The sequence below is a fragment of the Populus alba genome, chromosome 4 (assembly GCF_005239225.2).
Source record: "Populus alba chromosome 4, ASM523922v2, whole genome shotgun sequence".
NCBI lineage: Eukaryota > Viridiplantae > Streptophyta > Magnoliopsida > Malpighiales > Salicaceae > Populus > Populus alba.
Window position 1 is genome coordinate 1,703,303 of NC_133287.1, and position 26,225 is coordinate 1,729,527.

At 31.3% G+C, this 26,225-nt stretch overlaps 3 protein-coding genes across 5 annotated transcripts; all 3 read right to left on the reverse strand.

Moving 5' to 3' along the window:
* LOC118059505 (homeobox-leucine zipper protein PROTODERMAL FACTOR 2) lies at positions 1-5,725 on the reverse strand. 3 transcript variants are annotated; one of them, XM_035072407.2, is made up of 14 exons: positions 5,415-5,725; positions 5,224-5,282; positions 4,802-4,998; positions 4,048-4,311; positions 3,806-3,923; positions 3,155-3,343; positions 2,627-3,064; positions 2,310-2,411; positions 1,969-2,169; positions 1,676-1,850; positions 1,291-1,562; positions 1,100-1,195; positions 609-993; positions 1-501 (listed from the first exon to the last, which is right to left on the reverse strand). In XM_035072407.2, the coding sequence occupies exons 4-13, from the start codon at positions 4,266-4,268 to the stop codon at positions 628-630; spliced, it is 2,178 nt and encodes a 725-aa protein (XP_034928298.1). In that variant the 5' UTR covers positions 4,269-4,311; positions 4,802-4,998; positions 5,224-5,282; positions 5,415-5,725; the 3' UTR covers positions 1-501; positions 609-627. The 3 variants fall into 3 exon arrangements, with proteins under 3 accessions (XP_034928298.1, XP_034928289.1, XP_034928292.1); XM_035072398.2 differs by having other exon boundaries at positions 4,789-4,998; positions 5,415-5,724; XM_035072401.2 differs by having other exon boundaries at positions 4,789-4,998; positions 5,218-5,282; positions 5,415-5,724.
* Positions 5,726-20,740: 15,015 nt separating this feature from the next.
* On the reverse strand, positions 20,741-22,113 carry LOC118059587 (thiamine thiazole synthase 2, chloroplastic). The gene is made up of 2 exons (XM_035072492.2): positions 21,121-22,113; positions 20,741-21,016 (listed from the first exon to the last, which is right to left on the reverse strand). The coding sequence occupies exons 1-2, from the start codon at positions 22,015-22,017 to the stop codon at positions 20,861-20,863; spliced, it is 1,053 nt and encodes a 350-aa protein (XP_034928383.1). The 5' UTR covers positions 22,018-22,113; the 3' UTR covers positions 20,741-20,860.
* A 436-nt stretch (positions 22,114-22,549) lies between these two features.
* On the reverse strand, positions 22,550-25,983 carry LOC118059595 (CRIB domain-containing protein RIC10). The gene is made up of 5 exons (XM_035072503.2): positions 25,371-25,983; positions 24,928-25,096; positions 24,594-24,691; positions 24,313-24,409; positions 22,550-23,145 (listed from the first exon to the last, which is right to left on the reverse strand). The coding sequence occupies exons 2-5, from the start codon at positions 24,983-24,985 to the stop codon at positions 22,925-22,927; spliced, it is 474 nt and encodes a 157-aa protein (XP_034928394.1). The 5' UTR covers positions 24,986-25,096; positions 25,371-25,983; the 3' UTR covers positions 22,550-22,924.
* Positions 25,984-26,225: the final 242 nt, after the last annotated feature.

A 26,225-nucleotide genomic window follows, 5' to 3' on the forward strand; every position in this document is an offset into this window, starting at 1 on the left:
GAAGGAAGGAAGGGGACCGATTCTAATTATCAAAACTGAGGCTGTCATTTTTCAGACAGAGATCGATAAGTAGCAGTCTCAAACAGAAAGGAACAACTATTCAATAAGAAGCTACTGAAAAGTTCAACACAAAATGAAACTAATGTCTGTTAAATGAGTAGGCAAGCTCCTTCATAACAGATACGCAAAAGGAGACAAATACAAAGTAACTCACACCTACAGGAACACTAACCCTAGTCAACTCTAAAAGATAAAGCAAAAGATATATGAAAGCGAAATTTTGTAACATTTGTAACAAGTTCTGACTTCACTTTCATCTTTGTCAGGCAAAGTCAATACCCGAACCTACAACCCCTGCAGGGTGGTGAAATGCCCTTTTACTATTAGCTAGCTACTCTGCGTTAACAAACACCACCAAGCAAGGATCATCTTAGGTGCGTTCTTGACTTAAATATGGTTGAAAGCATACTTCATTTGTCTTGCTTCCTCTCCTCTTCCTAACTGCAACAACAATCATGATTGAGCACAAAAATGTTAGTTCTTCTGTAATTTTGGCTACTTGTTATGAAATAATTTCACAAAAATATAGTTAACCAGAAGCTCCTAACATTATGTGAGGCTTTTCAATCAGGCGTTGTCACAAATTACTGCAGCCTTAATCCTTTCAACTGTGCACTTAATTAGACTGTTTACAGTTGCTACTGATCCGAGCGAAAGTTTTGCTGTTGGGACTGAATCAACTAATATCTGAAATGCAACAGTCAGTAGAGAGCCACCGGACCCAACATCAAGAATTCCTGGAGAGCCATATCCTGGTCCATCAGGGAGTATAGCAAAACCTGATGGAAGCAGGGCAACATAATCTGGGTCTCCACCGCTTAGGACTATGTTCATGGCCGAAATGTCCACTGGTGCATAAATCACATATGAGCCTGTAGAATCAGTACAGCTCTCTTGCAATATCAGCATGTTGCTCTGGCTTGAATTTGCGCTCTGCAATTTATATGGTTGATTTCAGCAATGATATGATTCTGAAATAAGATACGTGAACAGGAAAGGCTTGCTAGCACGCACACAAAATCATGTTTCGGAAACTTACATTGACACGGAGTAAGGAGACGCAATTTCCAGGATCACGTCCATTAGCTATATGAGCCATTTCTTGAACTTCGCCGCCGTTCGAAAGGATATCCCACTGTATGCAAAGATAAAAGGTTTACATATTTGAAGAGCTTAAAACCTTGAATTCTTTCAAGAAATTAGGCTTGAAAGCTACATGATTTCATGTACCTCACTTCGATGATTCTCATCCCTAAGGAAATCAAACATCCTCTTGGATTGAACTGGAATCCAGAAGGAAGTGGCAGCACTAAGCACAATACCAGGAGGCCTGCCTGGATCATCCATACTCTTTCTGGTCATTACTCTCACATCATCAGAACCAGTTGCGGACAATGTCGTCCATGCATGTGCAGTAGAAGCACCAACTCCGGTGCAAAAACTCATCACCATTCTCTCGGCCAGCTTCAGCATACTTTTCCTCCCTTCAGCAGTTGTTATCACTATCCAGAAGAACAAAGATTGATCAAGATATTATGTCATCTGGAAGAAATCCAAATGACTAAACTTTTTAAGCTCTAAGAAACTAAAGAAAAAAAATATCAAAATCCATTACCACAGAGATCTCCAGTTGGAATGTTAATGGCCATCGAGCTTGCAAGACGTTCGCATTGTCGATCTAGTGTTCCCACCCAACGTTTTGCTCCAAAAGCAAGACCAGAGTTGACTAGTGGTCTGTATATATTTTGAACAGATCTATCATCCACTTCAATGTGTTCAACCCAGACGACCTGCAGAATCATGATACCAGGGTTATATGATGATTTTAACAAAACGTTTTGAAGGTCTCCCTATTTGGTAATGAAAGTGAGGCCTTGAAAGTGATCATATTCAAGTAAGAGTTACTACCTTTGAATAACCATTTGGCAATTCTTGGATCAAGCAACCTGATGGCCTTCTTCTACATTTCGACAGCAGACTAGGGCGTAAACTGTCCAAGGAAACATCTACCACTGCCCAAGTCCCATCGGTATGCTGTTTGCAGTACCTCACAAAGTAATTTTCTCGTGTAGGAACAATTGGGGAAGGTAATTGAAACTCAGCTGTCATCTGTGAAAAGCAATGATAGGTATGTTGAGAAGTCAATGAACTAAATGCAAATGCTGATCATCTTGGTGTTGGTACTATTTCCTTCACAAAAGTCATTAGATCCATATAATAGATTAAAGAAATTGAAAATTTGTTTATACCACTTGTAATGCTCCATTATAGTTCCCTGCCACTCCTGTTGATAGGACTTCCAGGGTCATTGCTCTTGATACAATACCACAGAAAATAGTTGACCATTGATTCTGTAACAAAAATTTTGATCAACATTATAGTTATTTGGAACTAAGAAAAAATTCCGACTTCAAAGTCTCAGAAATCGTTAAATCATTGAATGGAGATTTAGAGAATAAATAGAGATATAATCCATCCTAATTCTGTATCCAAGTCCCAACGAATCAGCCGAAAATATCATAAATAGATACAGATCTAGGCGAACTTAAAAAGTAGAAAAACCTACCGCGTCCATAAGAATCTCAACAAGATTAACATGATTCATGATAACAACTGCGGATTCCCTTGAAGCTTCAGATCTCATTCCTAAAGGTTTTGGTCCAATTCCCCTAGTGAAAGTTCTCAAATATTCCTCTTCATTGAGCATCTCAGTATTGTTCTCTCCTTGAATCCACAAGGGTTCTCCAGCCTGAGCCATTCTCATTAGTTCCTCCATTGCTGCAACCGCGATTTCAACTATCATTGATTTGTCTTCCTCAGTAGGTCCAGTGACTGATCTAAGAAGATCAGTAGCTCCAAACATCTCACCCACGAAACCCGACTGTGCCCCAAAATTGCTAACTCCGAGATCAAGAGACCGGGACGGTAAATGAGGAGAAAGGTTGGAAAGAGAAGACAAAGGCTTGCCAACATACTTGGCAGCTATTCCAGAAATCCTGTCAATCTGTAACCACACAGGAGTTTTATTAAAAACAAGTTGAAGGATTACAAAATTTGAATTGATAAGAGTAACAGAAGGTGTAGTTTTTGTAACCTCTTCTCTTAGACGAACATTCTCAATCCTCAAATGCTGCTCATCAAAAGACATCTCACCAAGAGCAGCTGGACCACCACAATTAGGGCATGAAGCATTACGTAGGGCTTCCTTGTACCTATTGTTCTCCGCACGAAGTCTTTCATTCTCAGCCTTAAGAATTGAATTCTCACTGCGTTCATGTTGAGCCTACACAATGGAAAGAAAGATTAGCAATATATATAAGCCGCTCTTTATTCTTAAACTAAAAAAACTTTGCAAACAAAAAAAATAGAGTTTATTAATATGATCAAATATTTTTTCTTACATATGAGCTTTAATTATTTGTAATTAGAAATATATCTCTATGCTAACTATCAATACTTATATGTCGTATATGAATATGAATATCTTCCCTTCTTGTATTTATCTTTATCATATGTCGTAAGTATTACGACTCAAGTATCTTAGGATTTCTCGTGCTAAGTAAGGGAAAAATCCTTTTTTGAAAGGAAAAATAAAATATTTGTAACATGAATAAATATGGGAAGTTATCTGCTTTCCTTTTTCTTTTTTCTTTTTTTGGTAATAGAGTTATATGCTTTCCTTATTACAAAATCTATGAGATTGGAGAGAGTGTAGAGGGTGCCTGAAATGTAGCGGATGAGTTACCTTCATTTGAGTGCGCTTGTTTTGAAACCAAAATTTGACTTGCAATGGCTCTAAACCTAGCTCACGGCTGAGCTCCTTCCGTTGCTTGTCGTCAGGATGAGGGCATTCCTTGAAGAAACTAAGCAAACAAAGCTCATAAATAAATCATCAAAAATTTAAAACTACAATAAATAAATAAATAAAGCACGGTCTATCTATCCATCAATGCACAGTCGATCGAAGTTAAGACGAAGACTGCTTACGCTTCCATGTCCTGGATTTGACGCTGTGTATGGCGATGATAACGCTTCTTTTTGGGGTGTTGTTCACTGGGATCTCGGTCATCACCGGACTGAGCTTCCATAGTTTCGGTGCCCGATTTGGTCTCATAGTCATCATCTTTGAGCTTACTCGAGTCATTTTCAGAGCTTTTGGGAGCCATATCAAACATGTGATGGCCTTCAAACATATTTGCGTGGAACATTTGTATAAATACCTGAAATTTTAAGCTAAGCTGTACTTCCAATCTGCACAAAAAATATCATAAATAAGCAAATAAAAAAAGAAGAATAATCCTAAGGTATGCCATGTAAACATGTTAAAGGCTATATAGGAGATGTTTGTAGATAGGAAATTAACATCTATATGGAAAGATTTATTGATAGGAAACATTGATGAATTATAAAAAAGAGTACAAGGAGGAAAAAAAGCAAAACCAAGTTAAATTCCCATCATAATAAATGTTGTGTGAAATTTGTAGGGCAAGGTGAAGTGTATTCCACACTGTCGTAGCTGTAGTTACAAGAGATGGCTAATCACCAGATAAGCAAGTTAACACCTTTTATCCCTCTCTCTCTCTCTCTCTCTCTACTAAAAAAAAAAAAGCGTTTTGCGTTCATTCCAAGAAGGATGTTGCTTGGAAACGTTTTAATTACTTTGTTTAAGCATATTTAGTGAATAAAAACACTTTTTAAGAACCTCAACCAAAGTGAGAGGGACCTTACCTGATTGACTAACCTTAGAGGATGATTGAAATCTGACAACCTTTTTCTGCTTTAAACTCCATTACAGAAGGCATATCTTACTCTCACCAACAAACCCTAAGCAGCATCCTTATCTTTCTCTCTTTCTATCTCTAGAGGGTATGACATGATTGATTTTGCTGCTTACGTTGGCGGTATGTGGGGTTAGTTTGCGAAATAGATTCTCTCAAGCTGTTTGAGCAAAAGCAAAAAAGAAAAAAGGTTATTACAAGTAGTAAGAGAGGAGGATTGACTGTAGGGTGTTGGGGTGATAACATCAAAGAAAAGTCTCAAGCCCTTTCTAGTTTTACGTTCCAAAAGATTAGAATTATATAAAAAAACAAATGAGCACGAAGAGTTGACACTAAATGGACCCCTTTCTGAAGCTTTGACAAATAAATTTCAACACACCATTACCAAGACTATAACGCCCACTAAGATCTAGGTCAATCCATCCCACTTGACATTTTCCATTCCTGCACAAAAAATTATAAAAAACACCATTTTTATGTTTAGGAAAAAGATGAGGACATGATATAAAACTGAAAATGAGAGAATCTTATTGTGAAGAGAAATGAAAGGTTTTATGGACAAGGTATGCAACTAACCAAAATATAGAAGCCTTTGAAGTTCCATGGAAACAAGGATTAGATTTGTGATGGAAGAGGTTTTAGGTCTCTACAAAACCAGTTTTTAGGGATAGAGAAGTGGTTTACTGGTTGGTTTTTGAAGAGCGACCCTATGTTCTGAAAGGGTTTTAAGATGACTGTATGGTTAAACTATGATGGGAGAGAAAAGGGCACACACAGAGAGAGAAACGGAAGAGGAAAAGGAGGAGACAAATTATAAGGTTTTGAAGAAGCTGAGAAAGGAAAGAAGAAAGGGAACAGGTGGTGAGGATGTGGCAGCAGAGGAGTAATTGCAGAGCGTATAGAGAGGGTTTGCTAGCATTTATGGTGGGAGAGAGGTGTAAATGCGAGAGAGTGAAAAAGAGATGAAAAGGAGCGATCATTATTTCATGTTTAAATTTCCTCTAGAAGTATGGTGGTGTGAATTACGGCTTCTTGGATTCCAAATTTCCACCATTGTTGTTGCTTCACCAGTGCAAAAATTTATGTATGTAGATGATCAATATTCGTGTATGAAATCATAATTTCCTCATGATTTTGTGGTCTTGATGCCTAGTTAGGAACAACATGATTAACGAAGGAAAAAAATATGGCTAAATTATACACACAATCAAATCATATATATTATTATTATTATTATTATTATTATTATTATTATTATTATTATTATTATTATTGGCAATAATGTTGTTTAAATAAAAACGTAATTAATGAGAATATATCTAGGAGTTTTTTTTTTTTGGGTCAGAAATAGGACATGTTATCTTACAAAATCATTATAACTTTCATGAGTTGTGAAATATATATCACATATAACACACAATAAATTAAAGTCTACATGAACTTAAAATCATTGTAAGAAATGCCTATCTAATAAGTGACAATGATTATATACACACAAATTTAGATAACAAATTGTCTAATAAATGTACAATTTTTTTTTCTTTTTTTTTTCTGTCTCTTATTTATAAATAAATTGACAACATAAAAAAAAATGAGAAGAAGAAGAAACGGTAGAGCAAAGGTAAGCAACATATATGGGCTTATGGTTAAATTTTTAGGTGAGAGATAGACCTTTAAAATTACAATTCTCATGTTTGTGACACGAGCTTGTGGTTAAATGGAATATGGATGGACATGGAAGTTTCAATGGCATCGGGAATTATTCTTTTTTAGTAGTAACAAGCAAAAATTTATATGTTGTCTAAGAAGGAGTGCACCTTTATAATAATAACTTGGATCAAAAGATTTGGAGCTTAGATAATGATAGCATTATACACGATCAAATCGTGTAGTTCTTTTATTGACATGATTGTTTTTGAAAGGATCTAACCATTTCAAATTTAATGTATAGTTTAAAATGATCCCACCTAAAATATAGATATTTATGTGATTCGAGGTCCAAAATTGACTTTCTATAATGACTTTCTTCTCAGACTTTGGTTATTAACAATAAAGCAATCCAAATGTCTATTTTGTGCGGTAGAGTAGGAGACTTTGGATCATTTGTTAATCCATTGTTCTAGTACTTGGCAATTATGGGTAAAATTCTTACATTTGTGTGGAGTATCTTGGTGCATCCCTTGACTCTGGATTTATTGATTTATCAATGATTTCCTTTAGTGAAAGCTAGATTTCAAACTTGCATTTGGAATCTCTTTTTCTTCATAATAGAATGGAGTGTTTGACTCATAAGAAATGATATGGTTTAGTCGCACATGTATGGCATCACAACGATCATCCTCTCAAATCGAGATCATCAGGAATGATGTGGATGTAAAGGACAAGAAATTCTTGTTTTTTATCAATAGAAAAAAAGAGAATGGAAATCGTCACCTAGTATTTTGATTACTAGAAACCATAAATGATCTCTGAGTCTAGGTAAGGAGACTGATTATGTAAAGGAAATAAATTAACACCCCTAATACGTCTTACTTAATGTAAATTGTATTGTTTATTTGTCTGATGTAAAATAAGATAATGTTGTGTTTTTTAATTGTTGGTCCATCTAAGGTTTAAAAACGTATTTCTCCATAAGGAAGCCTACATCTTGTCATGTTAAAAACTTAATTGTTCTAATGCCAATATAAAAAAAATCAAATAAATTGTCTTCTTATTTAATATCAGAAATAAATCTTATGTATAAGTTCATAATCTCACTTATTAGAAAAAACAAAATAATTTTTTTTGGTATTTCTGAAATGTAGGCAAAAATCCTTTAAAATTTTACAAACTTATTGTAAAATCCAAGCATAATTTTTTTAAAAAAAAAACATGTAAAAATATTTTAGATTTTCTTTTATAAAAAATTGCTTAAATAACTTTAGGAGTTTTCAACCACATGTAAGAAAAAAGATTTTTTTTTAATTATTTTTTTAGTTTTTAAATCTTTCTTTGGAAAAAAATCATTTTTCTTTGTAATAAAACCACCAAAATAGGCTTAAGAGGTGTTTTCCAAACACACATGTAAACCCAAAAACTCTTTAACAAAAATTATGGCAATCCAAATTATGGTTGACCCGACTTAGTTAATCCAGAATTTGTGGTTCAGCCATAAATCGAATCAAAAACTCTAGTTTGATCCAAAAACAAAACTAAGGCTAAAAAACAGATTTAACATCCAAAAAACACAAAAACTCAAAAATTCTAGAAGAAAATGGATAAAACACATGAAAACCAAATCAATTTTTCCATGATGGTTGCACTGTCGAGTCTAACTGAATTGCTCACTTTTGATGCCTTGTCAGAGAAATTCTAATGTCATCGTCACTTGAGACAACTTGAAGTTGATAAAAGGGGTGGGGTGCACACCTTTCATTTGGATCTAACCTTACTCAATTTAGAGGTCTGTAGCTCCACATTTATTCATTTAAAGTTGTTAACTCAATCAGCCAAAATTGTCGAAACAAAGATGCAAGCTGATGAACGGCGTGTCATTCACCTTCTCTTTATTAAGTCTGAACAACACATCATTTACATTTCTTAATTTAGGATTTGAAAATTTTCAATTAAGTTCCTATTCTTCCAATTGCTTTTAATTGTACTTGTAATTTCTTCCAAACTTTTAATTTCATTCAATTTCACCCTTGTAAAACTAAATCGTCCGCCTCAAAGTTGACTGCTATTTTCATTTTAATCCTTGGTTCTAAATTTATGCATTTCGACCATGAATTGACCAGCAAGTTTTCAATTTCTTCAATTTAGACCCTGATTTGGTTAATTTCACCCCTTATATTCACGTCTCTCTTTTAGTTTAGTTCTTAATTTTGAAATTCTTCAATCAAGTCCCTATTTGCCCATCAAATTTTAATATTTATGCAATTAAGCCCCTAATTTAACTAAATTAACTCTTAAAAATTGTAATTCAACCCTAAACTTTAATTTCTTCTAATTAAAGTCTAAATTAACTTCAAAAGTCATTTTTTCTTGTGATTAACCCCTTAATAAATTCAATTAGACCTTGAGAAATTCCAATTGAGTCTTTGAATATCCAATTTTGAATATCTTTCTTCAAATTGAATTTTTATTTACCAATAGAGCCTTTATTAGTCGAAAATATATTATCAAATTTTTCAATCTTATATATTTTGATCTTCCTCAACTAGTTTTCAGTAATTTCCCAAGTGCTCTAGTTTATTCTTTTTACTAATGTATTTTTTTTGTTTTCTTTTAGTATTTTTTATTTCTTTGTGTTTTCTCTTTTATTTTCTTTTTTCTTTTTTTGTTTATGTGGGCCCTTGAAATGGGTAACAACAATTTTTAACAAGTTGCAGACGGATTGTGATTCTTGTATCTTTTCGATCTTGCTTAGACTATCAGTTTGGCTAAAGTGCAATGAACCTAATTTTAGTTATACTGGTAATGACCTCATTTGCTGTGCAGATAATATTCAAATATGAAGAAATACACATCACTAATTTGTTTGTTTTTTTCTATTATGTTTGTTTTTTATTTTCTCTTATATCACCTGTAACACAAACATTTTATTTTCCTGTAAATGGTCTTTCAACTTTTCAAGGGTCATCTTCTAAATTATTAATTTTTTTATTAATATGCTTGATTATTGTATAAAAAAGGAAGAAGAAGAGAAATAATTAGAAGGACTTTGATGTTAATTTCCTTAATTATGTGCGAAATATATTTCTATATGATAATGGAAGCAGTAACACATGGTCATGGCTCCAAAAAGAGCATACATATACTTTATGGTCTAATTTTTAAATCGTTGATCGCAATGATGTACTACATACAGTAGTAGCATGTGGTTGGCGACTCCTGAACAATGTGATGTCCTCCTCTTCTTTTTTTTTGTGAAGGACTTTGGTAAGGTTGCTCATCAAAAGAAGTTTTTGTTTTCTCATTGGAAGTATTCATTAAAAAAAAAAAAAACATTTAATGACAAGCATATAATTGAAAACTTATGAAAAGATCAATACTTAAAATTAATTGAAGTAGTTTCATTAGGTATTATTTTTCAAATTATGACAAGGTACACATTTCTTTGTATAAGTACAGCATGTAGTCTCATAAAAACAAGCATAACTTTTGATTCGAGCATTTGATTGAGGTGGAATTTTGCTAGAACATTATAAAGGCATTGTTCCTTTTAAAAATAAAAAGACAACATCATCCATGTTCGAGAATATGACTAAATTCAACCTAGAAGTTACTACTCATGATTTTTTTTAATTTTCATTGTTGTATTTTGAAAACTTTTTTCTATTTAAATTAGAATTTTCAGAGGAAGATTAGTGAAATAGTCTTCTAAGCTATGTTTTCAGGGAAGATTAGTGAAATAAACTTGTTAGAGAGTTTTCTCTACACTCTTCTCTTCACCGGGTTGTAACTTTAGAATTTGAGAAGCTTATTTTTTTTCTCTATAGTTTAGAATTGTAAGAAAAATTAGGAGTTGAAGATTACATTAAATTGTCTTTAATTGTCTTATTTTGTTTTATTCTTTTTTTGTAGTGTAAATAGATAAATTATTTCTAAGTGTTAGGAGGGAGGGATAGCAAAACTTAATATTTGCCAAGATAAGTTGTCAAACAATGATGTGAAGCTAACTTAATCATAGTGTAAACAAGTTTAATTTCAAATGAAGTAAAAAATAAATAAATAAAACTCATACATGATCATTGTCAATGCCCCCATATCATATTATTACCTTTAATAAGTTTTTTTTTAATCTAATTTAGGATGAAAAGTAAAGATCTTATAAGAAATAGTATCATTTTTCTTAAAATAGAACAATAAATAAATAAAAAGATATCCTTTATAATCTATAATAATTATGACCATTTCTAACATAAGGAAACACATGTAATGAACTTTCCATAAATTATTCTCTGTTTTTATACATAGAATTTATAGCGAGAGGTGTCGCACATGTGTGGCGTCACAGCGATATTATCCACCCTCAGGTATTATATCTATCTAGCAAATATGAGGAGACAATGAATTCTTGTTTTTTATCAATGGAAAACAGGAATGGAAATCGTCACCTAGTATTTTGATCATTAGGAACCCTAACTGGTCTCAAAGATTCGGCATGGAGACTGGTTACATAAAGATAAGGTATTAGTATCCCAAATACCCCCTACATAAGGTAGGCTGCATTGTTTGATTGTCTGATAAAAAACTAAGGCCTTGTCATGTTTTCTAATTGTTAGTCTATCTATGATTCAAGAAAAGCCCAGATACTAAAGTCAACAAAATAATTTAATATCTAGAATACGTCTTACATATAGGTCAAAACCTCATACACTAAAAGAAAAAAAAAGAATTTTTTTTTGAAATTTTAGCCCAGTTCTCATGATTTTAATAAACTGGTTATTAAAGCCAAAATACATGCTAAAATATTTTTTTGAATTTTTCTTTGTTATATGAAAATACAATATGAATTTCTCAAGAAACATAGTCGTATGCATGAAAACAAGACCTTTTTTGTTTTATATTTTTTGCGATGTTTAGACAAAACTCGGGTATTTTAATACCAAATTTATATCTTTATGGTATAAAAATATAAACCAATATTATATAAAATTGATACAAGAATACACAGGGCAATCACAAGTTTTTTAAAAAATATTTTTTGATTTTTTTTTACAATGAACCCAGTCCAACTATTTTGACCTGGGTTGGGCCAAAATTAGCCCGGCCATGAAAAGTGGCTCTCCACTATTCATTAGTAGAACAGTGGAGACTGGGGTGGTAGAGCAGAAGAAGAAGAAGAAAGGGGAGGAGGGCTGACCTATGGTGGCTACTATCATTGGCGGTGTTGTTAAAGACGACAGATGGCGGCTCCTCTTTTTTTTTCTTTATGTTTTTTTTTTTGTTTCTTCTTCCCCCCGTTTATGTCTCTTGCTTCTCTGTTTCTTCTCTTCTTTTTTTGTTGTCGTTGATGATGGCTCAAGGTGGGTGTGAAGAAGAGGATTAGTGGTGGTTCACGGAGGGCGCTGCGGGTTCTAGGCTACTAGGTGGTGATCCTCGGCGATGCTGCTGGTAAAAATAGTGGCTCTTCTTTCTCTGTGTTGTCTTTTATTTTTTCCCTTCCTCCTCTCTTGCTCTTTTATTCTCTGTTTTGTTCTTGTCCTCTATTCTTTGCTCTTTTTTTTTGTGTTCGTCTCCCTTCTCCAAAACCACCCTTACCGTTTCCCCCTCTATTCCTGCTTCTTTCCCCTTTTGTTCGTCTCTGTTTTAAAAACAATCTTTATTCCTCCCTCAAACTATCCCCTACTTCCTTCTCTTTATTATGTTCTCTTTTTCAAGTTCATTCCTCAAAAGTTTTTTCTCCTCCTCGTCTCTAATTCTCCCCTGTGTTTATAGGTAGTCGGAAGATCAAAATAATTTTTGAGTTAGTATTTAAACAAATCTTATATGAACATTTTCTGTGATGACTATGTCATTTTTCATTTGTATTTTTTCTTATCGAAGAAAAATCCTTGAAACAAAATCAAATAGCTTCACCATCCACAGAGGAGAAGTCTAACTAAAAAATAATTAGCCAACTTATTACTAAACTTCACTAAACTTCATATATATATATATAATAGAGCGAGAGAGCTCATCCAATAGTTTAATTTTTTAAATTTAGTTGGATTTTTAATTTGAGGTCATAATCTTAATGTTGGAAATTCTATTAAAAATTTCAGCAACATATCATAACAATATATTTATATAGATTTCAAGTCTAAAAATCTTTCATTTATTATAAATTAAATATAAAATTAGTTTAAAAATCTTCCCCAAAAGTTTAAGATTTGTGATTGAGTTAGTATTTTATTCTAAATAAAAATAACTACACAAAATTTAATTCCAAGTGGCTTTCGTGCAAGAGAATATATTTGGGAATTGTATATAAAATCATTTGAGTGGGTGTAAGCAAACATATTGAAAACTGATTTTCTAACTTCATGCATTAACTTAAAGTTTTTGTATTAAATTTCATCCATTAACTTAAAATTTGGTATTAAATGGCTTTCATATTTGTTTGTAATCATTTGGATATACTATCGCTTAATTATATGTTACTGTGTTCTTAATTTTATAATTAAATCTCACATGAATATGAATTGTATAACAACTTATCATTCTCTTCATATCTTAAAAACATGAGAGAAGCACTTTATTTACCCCTTTTCATGATAAGCACTAAACATATATTTAATATAAACTATCTTTTCTCTTTCTTGATAAGCGTGAGGGCTAAATTAGCCTTAATCCAGTCAGTTTTTAAAGTTTAAGAATAATTTTAAGGCATATATGATGCAAGACATTTAGCTTATGGATACATAGGCAAGATCAACAAACAAAAGTTTAAGAAGTTAGCTTGAAAAAATAAATGTACAGTATTTTTTTAATCGATAATAGTTTCTGATTAGAATAAATCTTATCAATTCAAAAGGCTAACTCCCACCTATAGCTGATTGTGAATAAATCTGTGTGTGTGAAAACCCTTTAAAGCTCATTTTTAAGGTTAAAATCTACACTTACCTTCAAGCCTCTTTTGTGATTCGATCCATACAATAAACCTAATTTTTTATTTATTTATAATTTTTAGAAATTATAGTTTTATAGTTTTTTTATTTATCATTTTCCTTATTTCTATACATATTTTTATTATTTAGGAATTTGTTGGTAATTTTTAACTTTTTTCTAATTTACCCTTTTTTTCTTTAAGGGACTATCAAGCTACTTTTATAGGCATATGATTGCCCGTTGTATTTGAATAAAATATACTAACTTGAGAGCTTCTTTCTTGTAGCTTTGTTGCTTGTTATTTTGATATTTTCTTAGAATTAATAAATTTCGTTATTCTTCTATACCATGCATGAATAAAAATTACCATAGTTTGGTCTAAAACAGTAAACTTATAAATTATGTATAATTTACTATTATAATCTCAATTAATCCATTCAACATAATTATAAATAAATTATTTATTAAATATGTCATCACTACAAAAGACATCAATATTGTTGCAATTAAACACATATATGCAAGTATATAAGAAACAATCTTTAATAAAATATAAAGATGAATTGAGGTAATTTCCCAAAACAATACCTAATCATTGTTAGTTTTCAATATGCTTGAACTTATGCAATTTTTTTCTTCATAACTTAATTGCTTGGCTGTTGGCAGTGTGGTTGCGATTACTTTTTAAATAACCTTTTATGTTTAAAATATATGCCACTAATATTTTTTTATTTTTTAAAAATTATTTTTAACATCAGCACATCAAAATGATTTAAAAACATATTACTTTGAAGTAAATAAAAAAAATAAAAAAATTTAAATTTTTTTTAAAAGCACTTTTTAAAACCCAAAAACAAACAAGACACTGTATTAATTTTCCAATTAAAAACCTGTATCGAAACGCGGGCCAACACGTGTTTTTTAAAAAATTCAATTGTTTTTAGTAAAAATTAATTTTTTATATATTTTAAATCGTTTTGATGCGTTAATATTAAAAATAATTTTTTAAAATAAAAAAAATAATTTTAATTTATTTTAACATAAAAAATATTTTAAAAAATAACTCAATCTCAAACAGAAATTAATATTCAATAAAAAAAAATTGTTGTCGTAGTACCATTACGAATTGTTTTTTGAATGAAAATTGATACAAAAGTTTTTCCCTCCATCCCCAAACACTTGTTTACGCACCTAGCTAGTGACATCAATCAATCAATCAATAAAAAGCCTGTGGTCACAGTAACGGTCCATATTGTATTAGAAAACAATTAATGGAATCATCATTTAATGTTTTGTAATTTATTAATTTATATAAAGTCTTGTTTCACTAGGGGGTTCGAACTCTTTAATATCCTTTCCCTAACTCAGCCAACCTAGTGCACGATTTCTTATCCAAAATCCTCCATATATTAATTACGAAGTAGTCCTTCTTGTACCGCAGATGATAGGTTGCTAGGTGAGCATGCTACTGTCCTTCAGCTTAATTGGTGTGCTTTTATGTTAAAACCTAACGATCTTAACTCTTTTTTTAATTACTCCACCTTGTGAGTTAAGCTACGCTATTTGTTTAACTTTACACTGTACCGCTGCTAGAATAAACTTTTTTCAATGTAAACGGAAATTCAAAACTTAATAATTTAATAATATAATATAAAAAACTATACAATAATAATAGATAAATTAAACAAAATAAAATTAATATAAGTCAATTTAAATAAATCCATGTGAATCAAATAACTCGACACATAATATTAAAATAACCCTATAAAATAAAAATAAAAAATTAATTGTAAAAAATGACATAAAATACCCAAGTAAACTTGAGTTAATTTTTTAAGCAAATTTCCTCTTATTCTACTTATGTAAAAACAAAAGGAAAACAATAATAAAAAACTAAAAAACCTCTAAATGCAAGGTAAAGATAATTTGAATTAAAGGGCAATGTAATAATTTTATTCTTCTACAAAAAAGGAAGGGTCAAAATAGCTCCAACATGCCAGTTCATTATTTCTTGCTTCAAATGATATTTTAGTTATTTTTACCATGCCAACAAAAACACCTTTTTACCCATGATTTTCAAGCTAAAATTTTTTGTTGTTGAGAGTAGAAAAATAGTTAATTTTATCTTTTTAATTCATAGCGCCAATAAATTTAGAACTACAATAAAATTGTTGCAGTATTTTCTCTATCTTTTTTAGTTTTTTTTTTTAAAAAAAAAAAAAAAAAAACAGTTCCATGGGTTGCATTTATTTTATTTTATGTAACTATATATCTTTAGAACTCTTCTCCAGTTTAGCCAGAATTCCTTCATTATATATATTGAAGGGTAATCTGACCTAATAATATCCTTACATATATATATATCTCAAAGATACTTTTCGCTATAAATTTCTAAAACAATTTTTCTTAATGCACCGTACTTATTTCTATAGTTATCACGTTTTCTAGATACAAATTTAAAATAAATTGAACATATGAAGTAGATTTCAATAAATAATGTAGGTGAAATTTATAATGCATCTCTGTTAATGGTTGGTATATATTTGGTACTCTGGAAGAAGCAACTGATCCATATATATATATATATATATATCTCTTTTCTTTTTTTCATTATGTGAGTTAAGAGAACACATGGGATTGTACGTGGAAAATATTCCATAAAAGAGAGAAATATCTATAAATACATAATTCAAATCAAACTCTAGAGTTTTTTTCTTAGTTTTATTCTTTGATTGATTGAGATTTTAATTTCGTTGTTTGTTTTTATTTTTTTTTTACTTTTTTTTAAGATTTTTTATTTAAATTTTTCCATTTATTACTGTTATATATTTTTTTCATTATCTAATTAAATGATATCATCATTTTTTTTCTTGGTTAAGTTTATACTCCGTTATTTTTTATTTTTTAAAAAAAACATGCTTATGATATTTTTACTAATAAAAAAAACTATTTCGGCACCGTGAGCCCACAAATTCATTACACATGTTTGTGTGCTCCTAAGTTTTGACTAACCACATGCTTTGCACCATTTTATTAGGTGATCAAAAATGGATAAGAAGATAGCTAAGGCGATCTATAGCCCATAAGCAACATTCATATCATATAACCCACATATATGCACAAAGTGCAATTAACAAATCAGGATCAAATGTCATAGAATTAAAGGTTAAAAAAAAAAACTAATATCATTAAGAAAAATGAATCGTTTCTGTTAATATATTTAAAAACTAATCAATAATAATATACTATCTATTAAAAAATTATCGCATGTAATGATTTTTCTCTTGCCATGTATGAAGATAAAAAAAATAATTAAATAATACCAAGTTAAAGAAAATAAAGTTTTTTTAACTAAATACTTTGAATGTAATTTCATAGCATAGATTTATATTATAAATTATTTTTACTTGAATAAATTGAAAGCTCACATCATAAGTTTTAATTTAAGATGGGCATTGAATATTTTTTGGATAAAGTATAAAAGCAATAAAATAAAAAATAATAATAATCTATTATACTATATCGATGCACATCAAAATCCTTTAAGTTCAAATATTTATGATAGTATAAGAGTTGCATTATATATTATTCGATTTCTTATTAATTTTCTTAATAGATTTATGAAATCAATGGTATCATAGATTCTTTTTTAATAATCAAAAGTAATTAAGAATTTAAATTTTATATTAATAAAAAACATCATATATATATATATTAAATTTTATTGTCTTTTGATTTTATTTTTAGAATAGAAATTTTCTAAATCTAATTTCTATCAATAAAAAAGTGAAAATTTGATACCAAGTTAGAAAAAATAAATGCTATAAAAATCTTAATAATCCCTATTAAAATCAAAGGGTTAGTCACATTTCAAAGTTAAATATAAAATATAATTCGCAATGTTGCAGAGAAAATTCTTTTCCTCTTGAAATAGAATTTGGTTGGTTAGAAGTTCGTTGTCGCTGCTTGTCTTCTTTTTCTAACAAATTTTATTTATATTCTAATTTTGTTGAAGATATTTAGGATTTGTATTCCTTTAATGATTCACATAATTTTTCTTTTCATTATCATAAAATAAATGTGAGAGCCAACAATATGCCTCAATTGTTTTTAATATGTGATGATTTCAAGATATATAAATAATAAGTAATTTAGTCTCGGTTAATTAATAAATCAAGATAATTGGATTTTATCTCTTTAGATCAAGGAACACTAGATTAATAGTAAAAGCTTAAGTGCTTGTAAAAACAGTCTTAATATGAAGATTTGAAGACCCTTTGATATGATAAAATCAGTACATTTATAGAAAATATAATAAATGATTTAAAAGAGTTTACAATTCAATGAATAAAGATATTTGTTCTTAAATTTTAAAATGGTTAATGTTATAAAATATATGCAAGTTTTTCTTAAGAGATGAAAAGTTTTGAATTCTTACTTGGATGGTTGAAGTGATATTTATACCCCTAAACCCTTCCATTTTTAGAGAAAAAAATAAAATAAAAAGTCCTTTTTTTTTTATGGTATTAATGAGCGATAAATATCCCTTAAATATTATTAATGAGATAATAAATATGATAGATCTTTTATGAAATCTTTTGTATACCTATAAGTGTAAGAAAATCATTACATCGGATATAAATGACTTATATAATTATTCTTGAAGGAGAAGCATAGTAGTTTATCATATTGGGTCTAAGTATTCTTGAAGAAGAAGTTTTTGGGCACTTCGACTAATCTTACAGGCTTTGAAGTTAACGATCATGTATTCATGTAAGTTTCTAGTAGTGCTAAGATTTGTGGAACTTGAACTGGTGATCTCTAAAGAATAAATTTAGAATCAGAGAATCAAACAATGTTTTTATCTTCAAAGATAAGAAATAGGAGATTTAATAGAAAAAAAATAAAAAAAGACATAATTTTAACTTGATTAAAAAAAAAAAAAAAACACTTTCATTTTATAATGAGTGAAATTACATATTCTAACTTTCTGACAGGAGAACCTTCTCGTTTTTGAAATCTGGCTTCGCCACTTTCGCTGAATTTGATGACAGGCCATGCGACCCAAGATTCAAGAGGAGCGGCCTTAACATGAGGAGTGAAAAGAGAGGCTTATCGGCAGTGCATTCTGCATACACCGAAGCAATCGGTCCAAAAATCTGTATTTTTCATCATTATAGCCCATAAGTGGGACCCATACAGACACAATATAAACCACCCGATTATTATACTATTTTTGGAAATCATTTTCCACACAGATACACTTTGACTTTCTAGTTTCCCCTCCTCGGGAAGAACATAGTTTTGAAGTATTTGAATTTTGATCTTAGGGTTGCTTTAGGCAGCAAAGTTCAAGACACATTCAATGTTAGATCTTCAAGATGAGCTTCGTAACTGATTGCTTAAAGAAGTACGTTCCATGTTGATGTTTGACTAATTTTATCATAGTTTTAAACCTATATCAAGTAAGATATAGTTTTAAAATTATATCAGGTAGGTATAAATTTTAAGTGAAAAACTTAACTTGAATTAACTATAAAATAAGAGAAATCAACCCTCTTAAAAAAATTTCTAAATAATTAAAATAATGTTATTTTAATTATTATTATTTTTAAAATAGTCAATAATAAATAGTCAAGTTTGGGTCTAACAAATTATCAAGTTAACCCATAATTTTTATCAGATCATCAAATTTTTTTTTTTATTTGTTCTTTAATTAAAATTAATTATTCAAACTCGAGACTAGCCAAGTCCCTGGTAAACCCACTGGACTTAACCAAGTTTTGAAATAATAAATTTTATTTACAGAGATATATCCTTTATTAATTTTTATCTTGAATATATGGGATTTTAATAAATATATGTAGATGTGAAACAACTCATAATGGTGTTTAATAAATCTATTTATATATTTTATTCAAATTTTTTTCACTGAAAAATAAGTGAAATAGATATTGTTAAAAGCAATCTTAAAAGCTTGAGATAAGAATTAAATTAGATAAGAATAATATTATGTTATCTATAAATAAAAAAATATTTTATCTCATCAACTTATTTTTAAATTTACAATTAGATTTACAACTTGTATATATTGTAAGTTTGAAGAAACACGCTATTAGTGAATGCATTAGTTGTAAGTTATCAATTCTATATTTTACTAACCAATCCTAAAAAAATATATAGATAAATTCATTTGATTTTATTTAATTTAAAATTTTTAAACTAATTAAAATGTATTTTAGCCTTGGAAATAGAGTTTGAGGTTATAGGGATGATTTTTGTATGTGTTTCTAGGAGAACAAAAGATTGAAAATTGAGTTTTGAAGTTCCAAAACTCATATTATAACTTTTCAATCACCTTTCGTGATCAAGCTTGTTGCAACACAACAATTCATATCTTCTCAAGTAGAAGACATATTATTCATCACATAAAAAAAAAAAAAAAAAAAAAAAAGAAAGAAAGAAAGAAAGAAAGAGGGCAAGTCCACAGGTTAGACCTACCAAACCCAAGCAGGCTCACAGGCCAGACCTACTCTAGTCCTTTTTATAAAAAGGCCAAGGGTGCATGAGCCTTCCTTTTATATCCACGCTATTGGGCTTGGTTCTCTTACTTTTGTTTTTTTTTTTCTTTTTTCAATATCTTAAAATAAAAACCTATTTAAATAAATAATTAGAATAATATTTAAAAATAATTTAATTATGGATTTTTTTTAAAATAAAATTTAAGCTTTTACTATAATATTTATAATTTTTTTAAAATAATTATATATGAAACTAATATGCATAGTTTTCCAAAATAAATTGCACATGAATACTCAATAAGAATAAAGTATATGTTTTATATTTTTACTCTAATTAATGATTTTTTTATATATAGTCATATAAAAATAACAGGACATTATTTTTTATTTTTTTATTGAGAATTTCTTTGCAAAATGATACCTTTTTATATGATAAAAAAAATCATGTTTTTGTATAAAAAGACATGCTCTCATAAAAAAAAAAAAAAATCAATACCAAAAAGGGATTTTTGGCTAAAAAATATATTTTCTTTTGTCTTGAATTTAAACCATTGAATTTTCTACAAATATGTATTCTGACTTCTTTTATTTTTTTTATTGAAAAAAACCATGTTGTTAATAAAAGAGACATGACTTGATCAAATAAAAAATAAATTCAGAAATAATAAAAATAAATTTTAATTGAAGAAATACATTTTTAATCTAGAATTCAAATTATTGGAATTTTAAAAAATATATGCTTTCATTGCCGCAAAATTAAATAAAACTAGGTTTTGAAAATAACCCCACGGCTCACACAAGTCTATAAAAAAAAAATCGAAACGTTATCTCAAGTTCGGGACAAGTAGTACATCATGTGGAGATCGAGTTTATGCGAAGGTTCGAAATAGATAAATACAAGTTCCTAATCAAAAAGCCCTACTATGTTCATGCATCAACTATCTCTCCAGCCTCAGCAGCAGCAAGCACAAGCTCTGGCTGTAGACTGAACGTTCCATCTAGGGCATTTGGTTGCCCCAAAGCCTTCAAAGCCAAGTGTGCAGCCTTCTGCCCTGAGATCATCATTGCCCCAAATGTTGGACCCTGCAAAAATTAAGTTAACGATCATCATTAGTTTAATGATACAGTATGTTTTTCACATGAACTTGATAAAAAAAATAAAAAAATTATGGTAATCGAAGATTTACCATTCTTGGTGCTCCATCAATTTCTGCAACTTCCATGCCTGTAACAATCATGCCAGGCACAATCTCTCTTGTAAGCCTAACAATTGCATCTTCGGCCGTGTTCATGTCGAGAGCTTTCATTCCTGGAACACTATCAATCATGCCAATACTCTTCAATCTCTTCACTCCAGTAGCACCAAAAGGTCCATCGTGTCCACAGGAACTAACCACAACCCTAGCCTCCATGACATTAGGGTCCATGCAAGACTGGGTGTCATGGTTCATAGACACTAAAGCCCAGTTAGTAACCACACCAGAAACTCTGCCTTCTTTCACTATTAAATCCTCTGCTGCCACAGCATTAAAGAGCTTCACATTGGGCCTAGCCAAGAGCTTGCTCATGATTGTTGAAGTGAACAAAGCTGCATGCTTGATAACCACATAGTTATCTGCCTCGTCATATTCAATTTCAAGCTCATCAAGAAATCTATGAGCTGGTTTACGCACAATCATAGCCGAAAACAGTTGGCCACCAAGCCACGCGCCACCTCCAGGGCTAACCGATTGCTCAATTATAGCTACACGAACTGAGGGGTTCTTGCTTAGCTCATAAGCACAAGAAAGACCAGCAGAGCCAGCACCAACAATGACAACATCAGTGTCTGCGTAAGTAACCATGTCTGTCATGTAACGACGAGTCATTTCCCGAGAGACGATGGATTCTTTGATGGGCTGGAACTTAAAGGACTGAAGATCATATGAAGGTTGTGTCAAGGACATGGTAATGGCAGGAGAGGTGGATTTGATTGGAGTGAAACGTCCAGTAGTTGTGATAGGTGTGCCATGGAAGGATGATTTGTGATCCAAGAAAGAGGATTTGAGGTTTATAGATAGAGAGGAGGTAAGGGTAGAGGCCATGGCTGTAATTGAAGGAGTTTTTGATAAGGTTTTGCTAAAGGGTTTTTGACTGTGTAAAAGAAATTGAAGAAAGCTACAGAAGAGGGCTTGAGAGATGAGATTTTAGATGATGGGTATTTAAGGATGTGTAGCAAGTGGAGGGATGTGAAAATATCTGGAAAAAAAATCTTCAAGAAGTGATTATGATGGGTCACAAGATAGCTAGATAGAACTTGAACGGTTCATAATGCTTGTAGTTTTGCAATCTGGATATAAAGACTGCACTAAAAGCAAAATCATAGACAACTTTCCAACAATAAGATCTGTGAGATATATGCCCTTATTCATCGATCATTTTCGACAATCTGTAGCAGTAGTCTCATAATTAATTAACCGATACAGTATAATTAGTTTAGCAATCCAACTGAAGTAGATACAATAGCTGTATATCAGATTTAGCATGCTGAGAGGTAAAACTTACTGCAATTTCTCTTAGGTCATTGCTAAGAAACTCTCTGATCAATCAAATAAATTGAATTAGCAAAACTTTCCAAAAGAAAAACATAGCAACCCACATTTCTATATGCTCATTAGTCATTGTAAAACCAAAATATTTCAGCTACCTACACTAACATCGGTCGTCTTTGAACCGTGATTTTTTTCTTTATACCTTCACGTTTCTCACCCTTCCTAGTTTCTCTTCTTCAATTCATAAATGAAATGCAGTTTTAATATTTTACAAAAGTTTTGATCAAACTTCCACGTTCACCTTGATTTTTTTTTTTTCTAGTGTGCTATCCTGGATATTGAAAAGGGGACTCGAATCTCGTTGCCAGTACTGTAGCGTCCTGGATATTGGAAAGGGGACTCGCAATTTCTGATATGCACTTTAATATCTTTTTCTGCTCTTTGCACCACGTTCATACTCTTACTGTACTTGTACCTTTGGTGTTGACTCAAGTTCATACTGCATAGCCTTCTGCTTCGTTTTCCTGGAAGATCTTGATGTCGAAGATGAAGATTTGGGAGAGGAAGAACTTGTCTTTTTCTTCCTAATTTTTGGTTTCTTGGGAACATTTGGAAGAACTGAAGGTGGAATGTCATTGAACACATTTGGCATAGTTTGATGTCCCAAAGAATGATCAAAATCTGTTACAAAAATATCACAAGAAATAGGATCATGTCATCTGGAGATAATTATGGAAAATCCTAAAAGAAAATAAAGAGCATGCATCAAGGAGGTATTTCCCAATCGAAGAGGAAAAACATTTCAGAATTGGCTTGAAAAACAAACTCAAAAGGAGCCTAAGGATCTAAGAGTAGCCTTGAAAACTTGAATCATGTGTCACAAGTTCTTTGAGCTGGCCTCCAGCTTGTCCCAAATAACTCAGAGTAACTATCATCATCTCTGGGAGATTTCGAAGTGGGATGATATGGTTCCAATTATGTATTACCACCTCATATGGATTTTGAAAAGTATTCCAAACAAATTCAGCCAAATCCAACAGAATTTCAGCTTTCAAAACCATGAACAATGGATCAATGCCTCCCTCTAAACACTACTGCCCAAAAATTCTCAATAATAGTCTCCCAAGATACCCTACAGATATTATTATTACACCATTATATTTATGAATGGCTCGAGTAACAAAATCTATGCATGGTCCACCCAGAACTGTCCTTTACCAAGGCAATCAGTTCCATAATTTTGGCTCGTGACACATAAACCAAACTCCTGCCACTTGGAGGGCAATAATCTCAACTTTGAGTGTACCTTGAAGATTAGCTTTGATAAATTGAGGGAGGCATTCCTATGTGTTGCATTTAACTTCACACGTGAAAAGGCCCTACTTTTACTTGTCAGCTTATGCCATAGACCCCCACATGGTATCTATTAATTATTGTTTAAGGGAACATAATTTTGAAGTGATAAATTCAAGCTTTGGCATTTACTCAAATGGCATCCAAATGGGAGCAATATTTGCCACATATATGGGTGTGTCTTATTCGTTGCTGTGAATCTTGAAAAACTAAAGAAATGTTTCTTATTATGGTTCGCATAAAAAGCAGCCTAATTCGTCTAGGTTTTGGCATAATTACAGTGCTCAACAGTTCTGTATTCTGTATGTGGTAGCCGAATGATCATAGCTAGCTTACCACCACACAAGAATTCACAAGGAGTTTGATGGAAATTTATTTAGTCCAGTGTTTCTCTCCCACCAAACTACAGTATATGGCTACACAGCAATGGCAAAAAAGAAAAACCAAGTCGCCAAAAAGGAAAAATAATTTGATGAAAAGATTTTGGAAAACAACCTTGAGAGGACCATGGGGAGAGAATAACAGAGCTGGAATCTCTTGGATTAGCAACTGTTGTTGTTGAGAAATCAGGAGGTGTCTTGAATTCATTCATCTGCAATATTGTCCCACCAATAATTTCAATAACATATCATTATAAAAATCGCATGATGAGCCATCACAACACGCATTTCGGTGCAATTACTAATTAATATGATCTTTTTATTTTTGTGTTATTGATAGATGAAGTTCATAGGATTCATAAGATGATGGAAGGCCAAGAATTGCAGACAACATACCCAACTGGGTGCACAGCCAGAAGGACCATCCCACCCTATATGGGCCACATGCTTGACATCTGTAGGATACCCAATTTCTATCTCTCGTTCTTTTACCACTGCAAGAAAGTACGTACACCAAACAAGCAATAATTATATTACGAATTTCAAATGATTGTAGTATCCTTTCTTGTGGGAACTTTATAAATATTTTTTAGAGAAAGAAATCATGTAGCAGATTATTTGGCAAAGCAGGTAGTCTATAGAGAAACAGATTTAGTTGCTTGGTTTTAGTTTTATTAATTTCAAAGTTTGGCTTATACGTTGTGAAGAAAAGAAAGATGTGAAGGCTTACCAAAGATTTGGGAGATGTACTTGAAACCCTTATAGATCCCTTTGATTTTGGTTGCCATGGAGAAAATCTTTAGAAGCTAGCCAAATGCAATAGCCCTTGATGAATATATTTATTTCGAAACTGATGAAGGAAGATGTACCAAACGAACGTGGAGAGATGGTTCTTTTGCCTGATAGAAAACAAAGATGTACTTAGACATTTGAGATTGATTATGCAATCCACACCAGAATCTTACAACACAACAAGTCAAGAAAAGCAAGGTAAGAAAAAAAAAAAAAAAACAGATAAAAAAGCTTAGGAGCTTGTCAGAGAAGATCATAAATGCATGTGATTTACAAACTATTTCCTCGTGAAAGAAGTTGGAATCTTTGAAGGAAAAACACACTGCATTAATCTGAAATCAGAGGGAAAAAAAAAAAAAAAAACCAGTACAGCAACTATACCTCAAAGGGTTAATGGCCAGGAATCTGACGGTACAAAGATTAATTCAAGAGAGAAACAAGCTCTCCTCTCTTTTATCCAACCAATATTGCTTCATATATATGTATATGTATTCTATTCCTATTGTTGATGAATAGAAAAGGTGCACACAAGAATTCTAAATGTAAACTTTATCATGGGAGAGCTTGGTGGGCATCAAAGAGACCTCATTAAAGCCAAAAGAAATAGCTAGAGAAAATATTGTGTGGATGTCAAAGACTCGATATATAATATAATAGCTAGCTAGGTAGAGAAAGAGAGAGATTAAAGAAGGTGGGGAGCCATAAATATAGAAGAAGAAACAAGGCAGGCAAAGAGGGGTTTGGAAGACGAAAGCCAGAAAGAAGAGACGGTGATAAAAATTGGGTGGTGACTTTCGTTAATTGGTTTTGGTTGATGGGAGATGTTTTCCGACAAAGAAAATTGTGAGGGTAAAGCGCGGGCCTCTGACGATTTTATCTGTCTTATTAAGGACTCTTGTCTAAAAAAACGCTGGAGCTCTCTCAAAATGCGGGCAAATTTCAGAAGAGAGAGGAGAGAGCAATTAAAGAGGAAAAAAAAATAAAATTATATGTTTGACTTGTAAGAAGAGTAACTATGCCTTGTAAGCTGGCACCTTGGACTTGATTGTATCTTATAAAACTTAGCTGTCATGATCTGAAGGACTGGCCTACTCTTAGAGAAAAATTACACTAAACTTTAAAGGGTAGGTCTTGTGGTTCTCTCTCTCTCTCTCTCGAGATTTTTTAATTTAAATTTTAGTGTTAATATATTGTTTTTAAATTATATCAATTTCGTATAGAAACAAGGGGTATTCA

What these genes read in the sequence shown, in the direction of transcription:
- LOC118059505 (XM_035072407.2), bottom strand. Translation starts at nt 4,268, where the DNA reads ATGTTCCACGCAAATATGTTTGAAGGCCATCACATGTTTGATATGGCT. An exon ending in ATGTTCGTCTAAGAGAAGAG is followed by an intron (nt 3,065 to 3,154) that starts GTTACAAAAACT and finishes GTGTGGTTACAG; the next exon opens with ATTGACAGGATTTCTGGAAT. An exon ending in TCCAACTGGAGATCTCTGTG is followed by an intron (nt 1,563 to 1,675) that starts GTAATGGATTTT and finishes TCTTCTGGATAG; the next exon opens with TGATAACAACTGCTGAAGGG.
- LOC118059587 (XM_035072492.2), bottom strand. Translation starts at nt 22,017, where the DNA reads ATGGCCTCTACCCTTACCTCCTCTCTATCTATAAACCTCAAATCCTCT. An exon ending in TTGATGGAGCACCAAGAATG is followed by an intron (nt 21,017 to 21,120) that starts GTAAATCTTCGA and finishes TAATTTTTGCAG; the next exon opens with GGTCCAACATTTGGGGCAAT.
- LOC118059595 (XM_035072503.2), bottom strand. Translation starts at nt 24,985, where the DNA reads ATGGCAACCAAAATCAAAGGGATCTATAAGGGTTTCAAGTACATCTCC. An exon ending in CTGGCTGTGCACCCAGTTGG is followed by an intron (nt 24,410 to 24,593) that starts GTATGTTGTCTG and finishes ACAATATTGCAG; the next exon opens with ATGAATGAATTCAAGACACC. An exon ending in CTCCCCATGGTCCTCTCAAG is followed by an intron (nt 23,146 to 24,312) that starts GTTGTTTTCCAA and finishes TTTTTGTAACAG; the next exon opens with ATTTTGATCATTCTTTGGGA.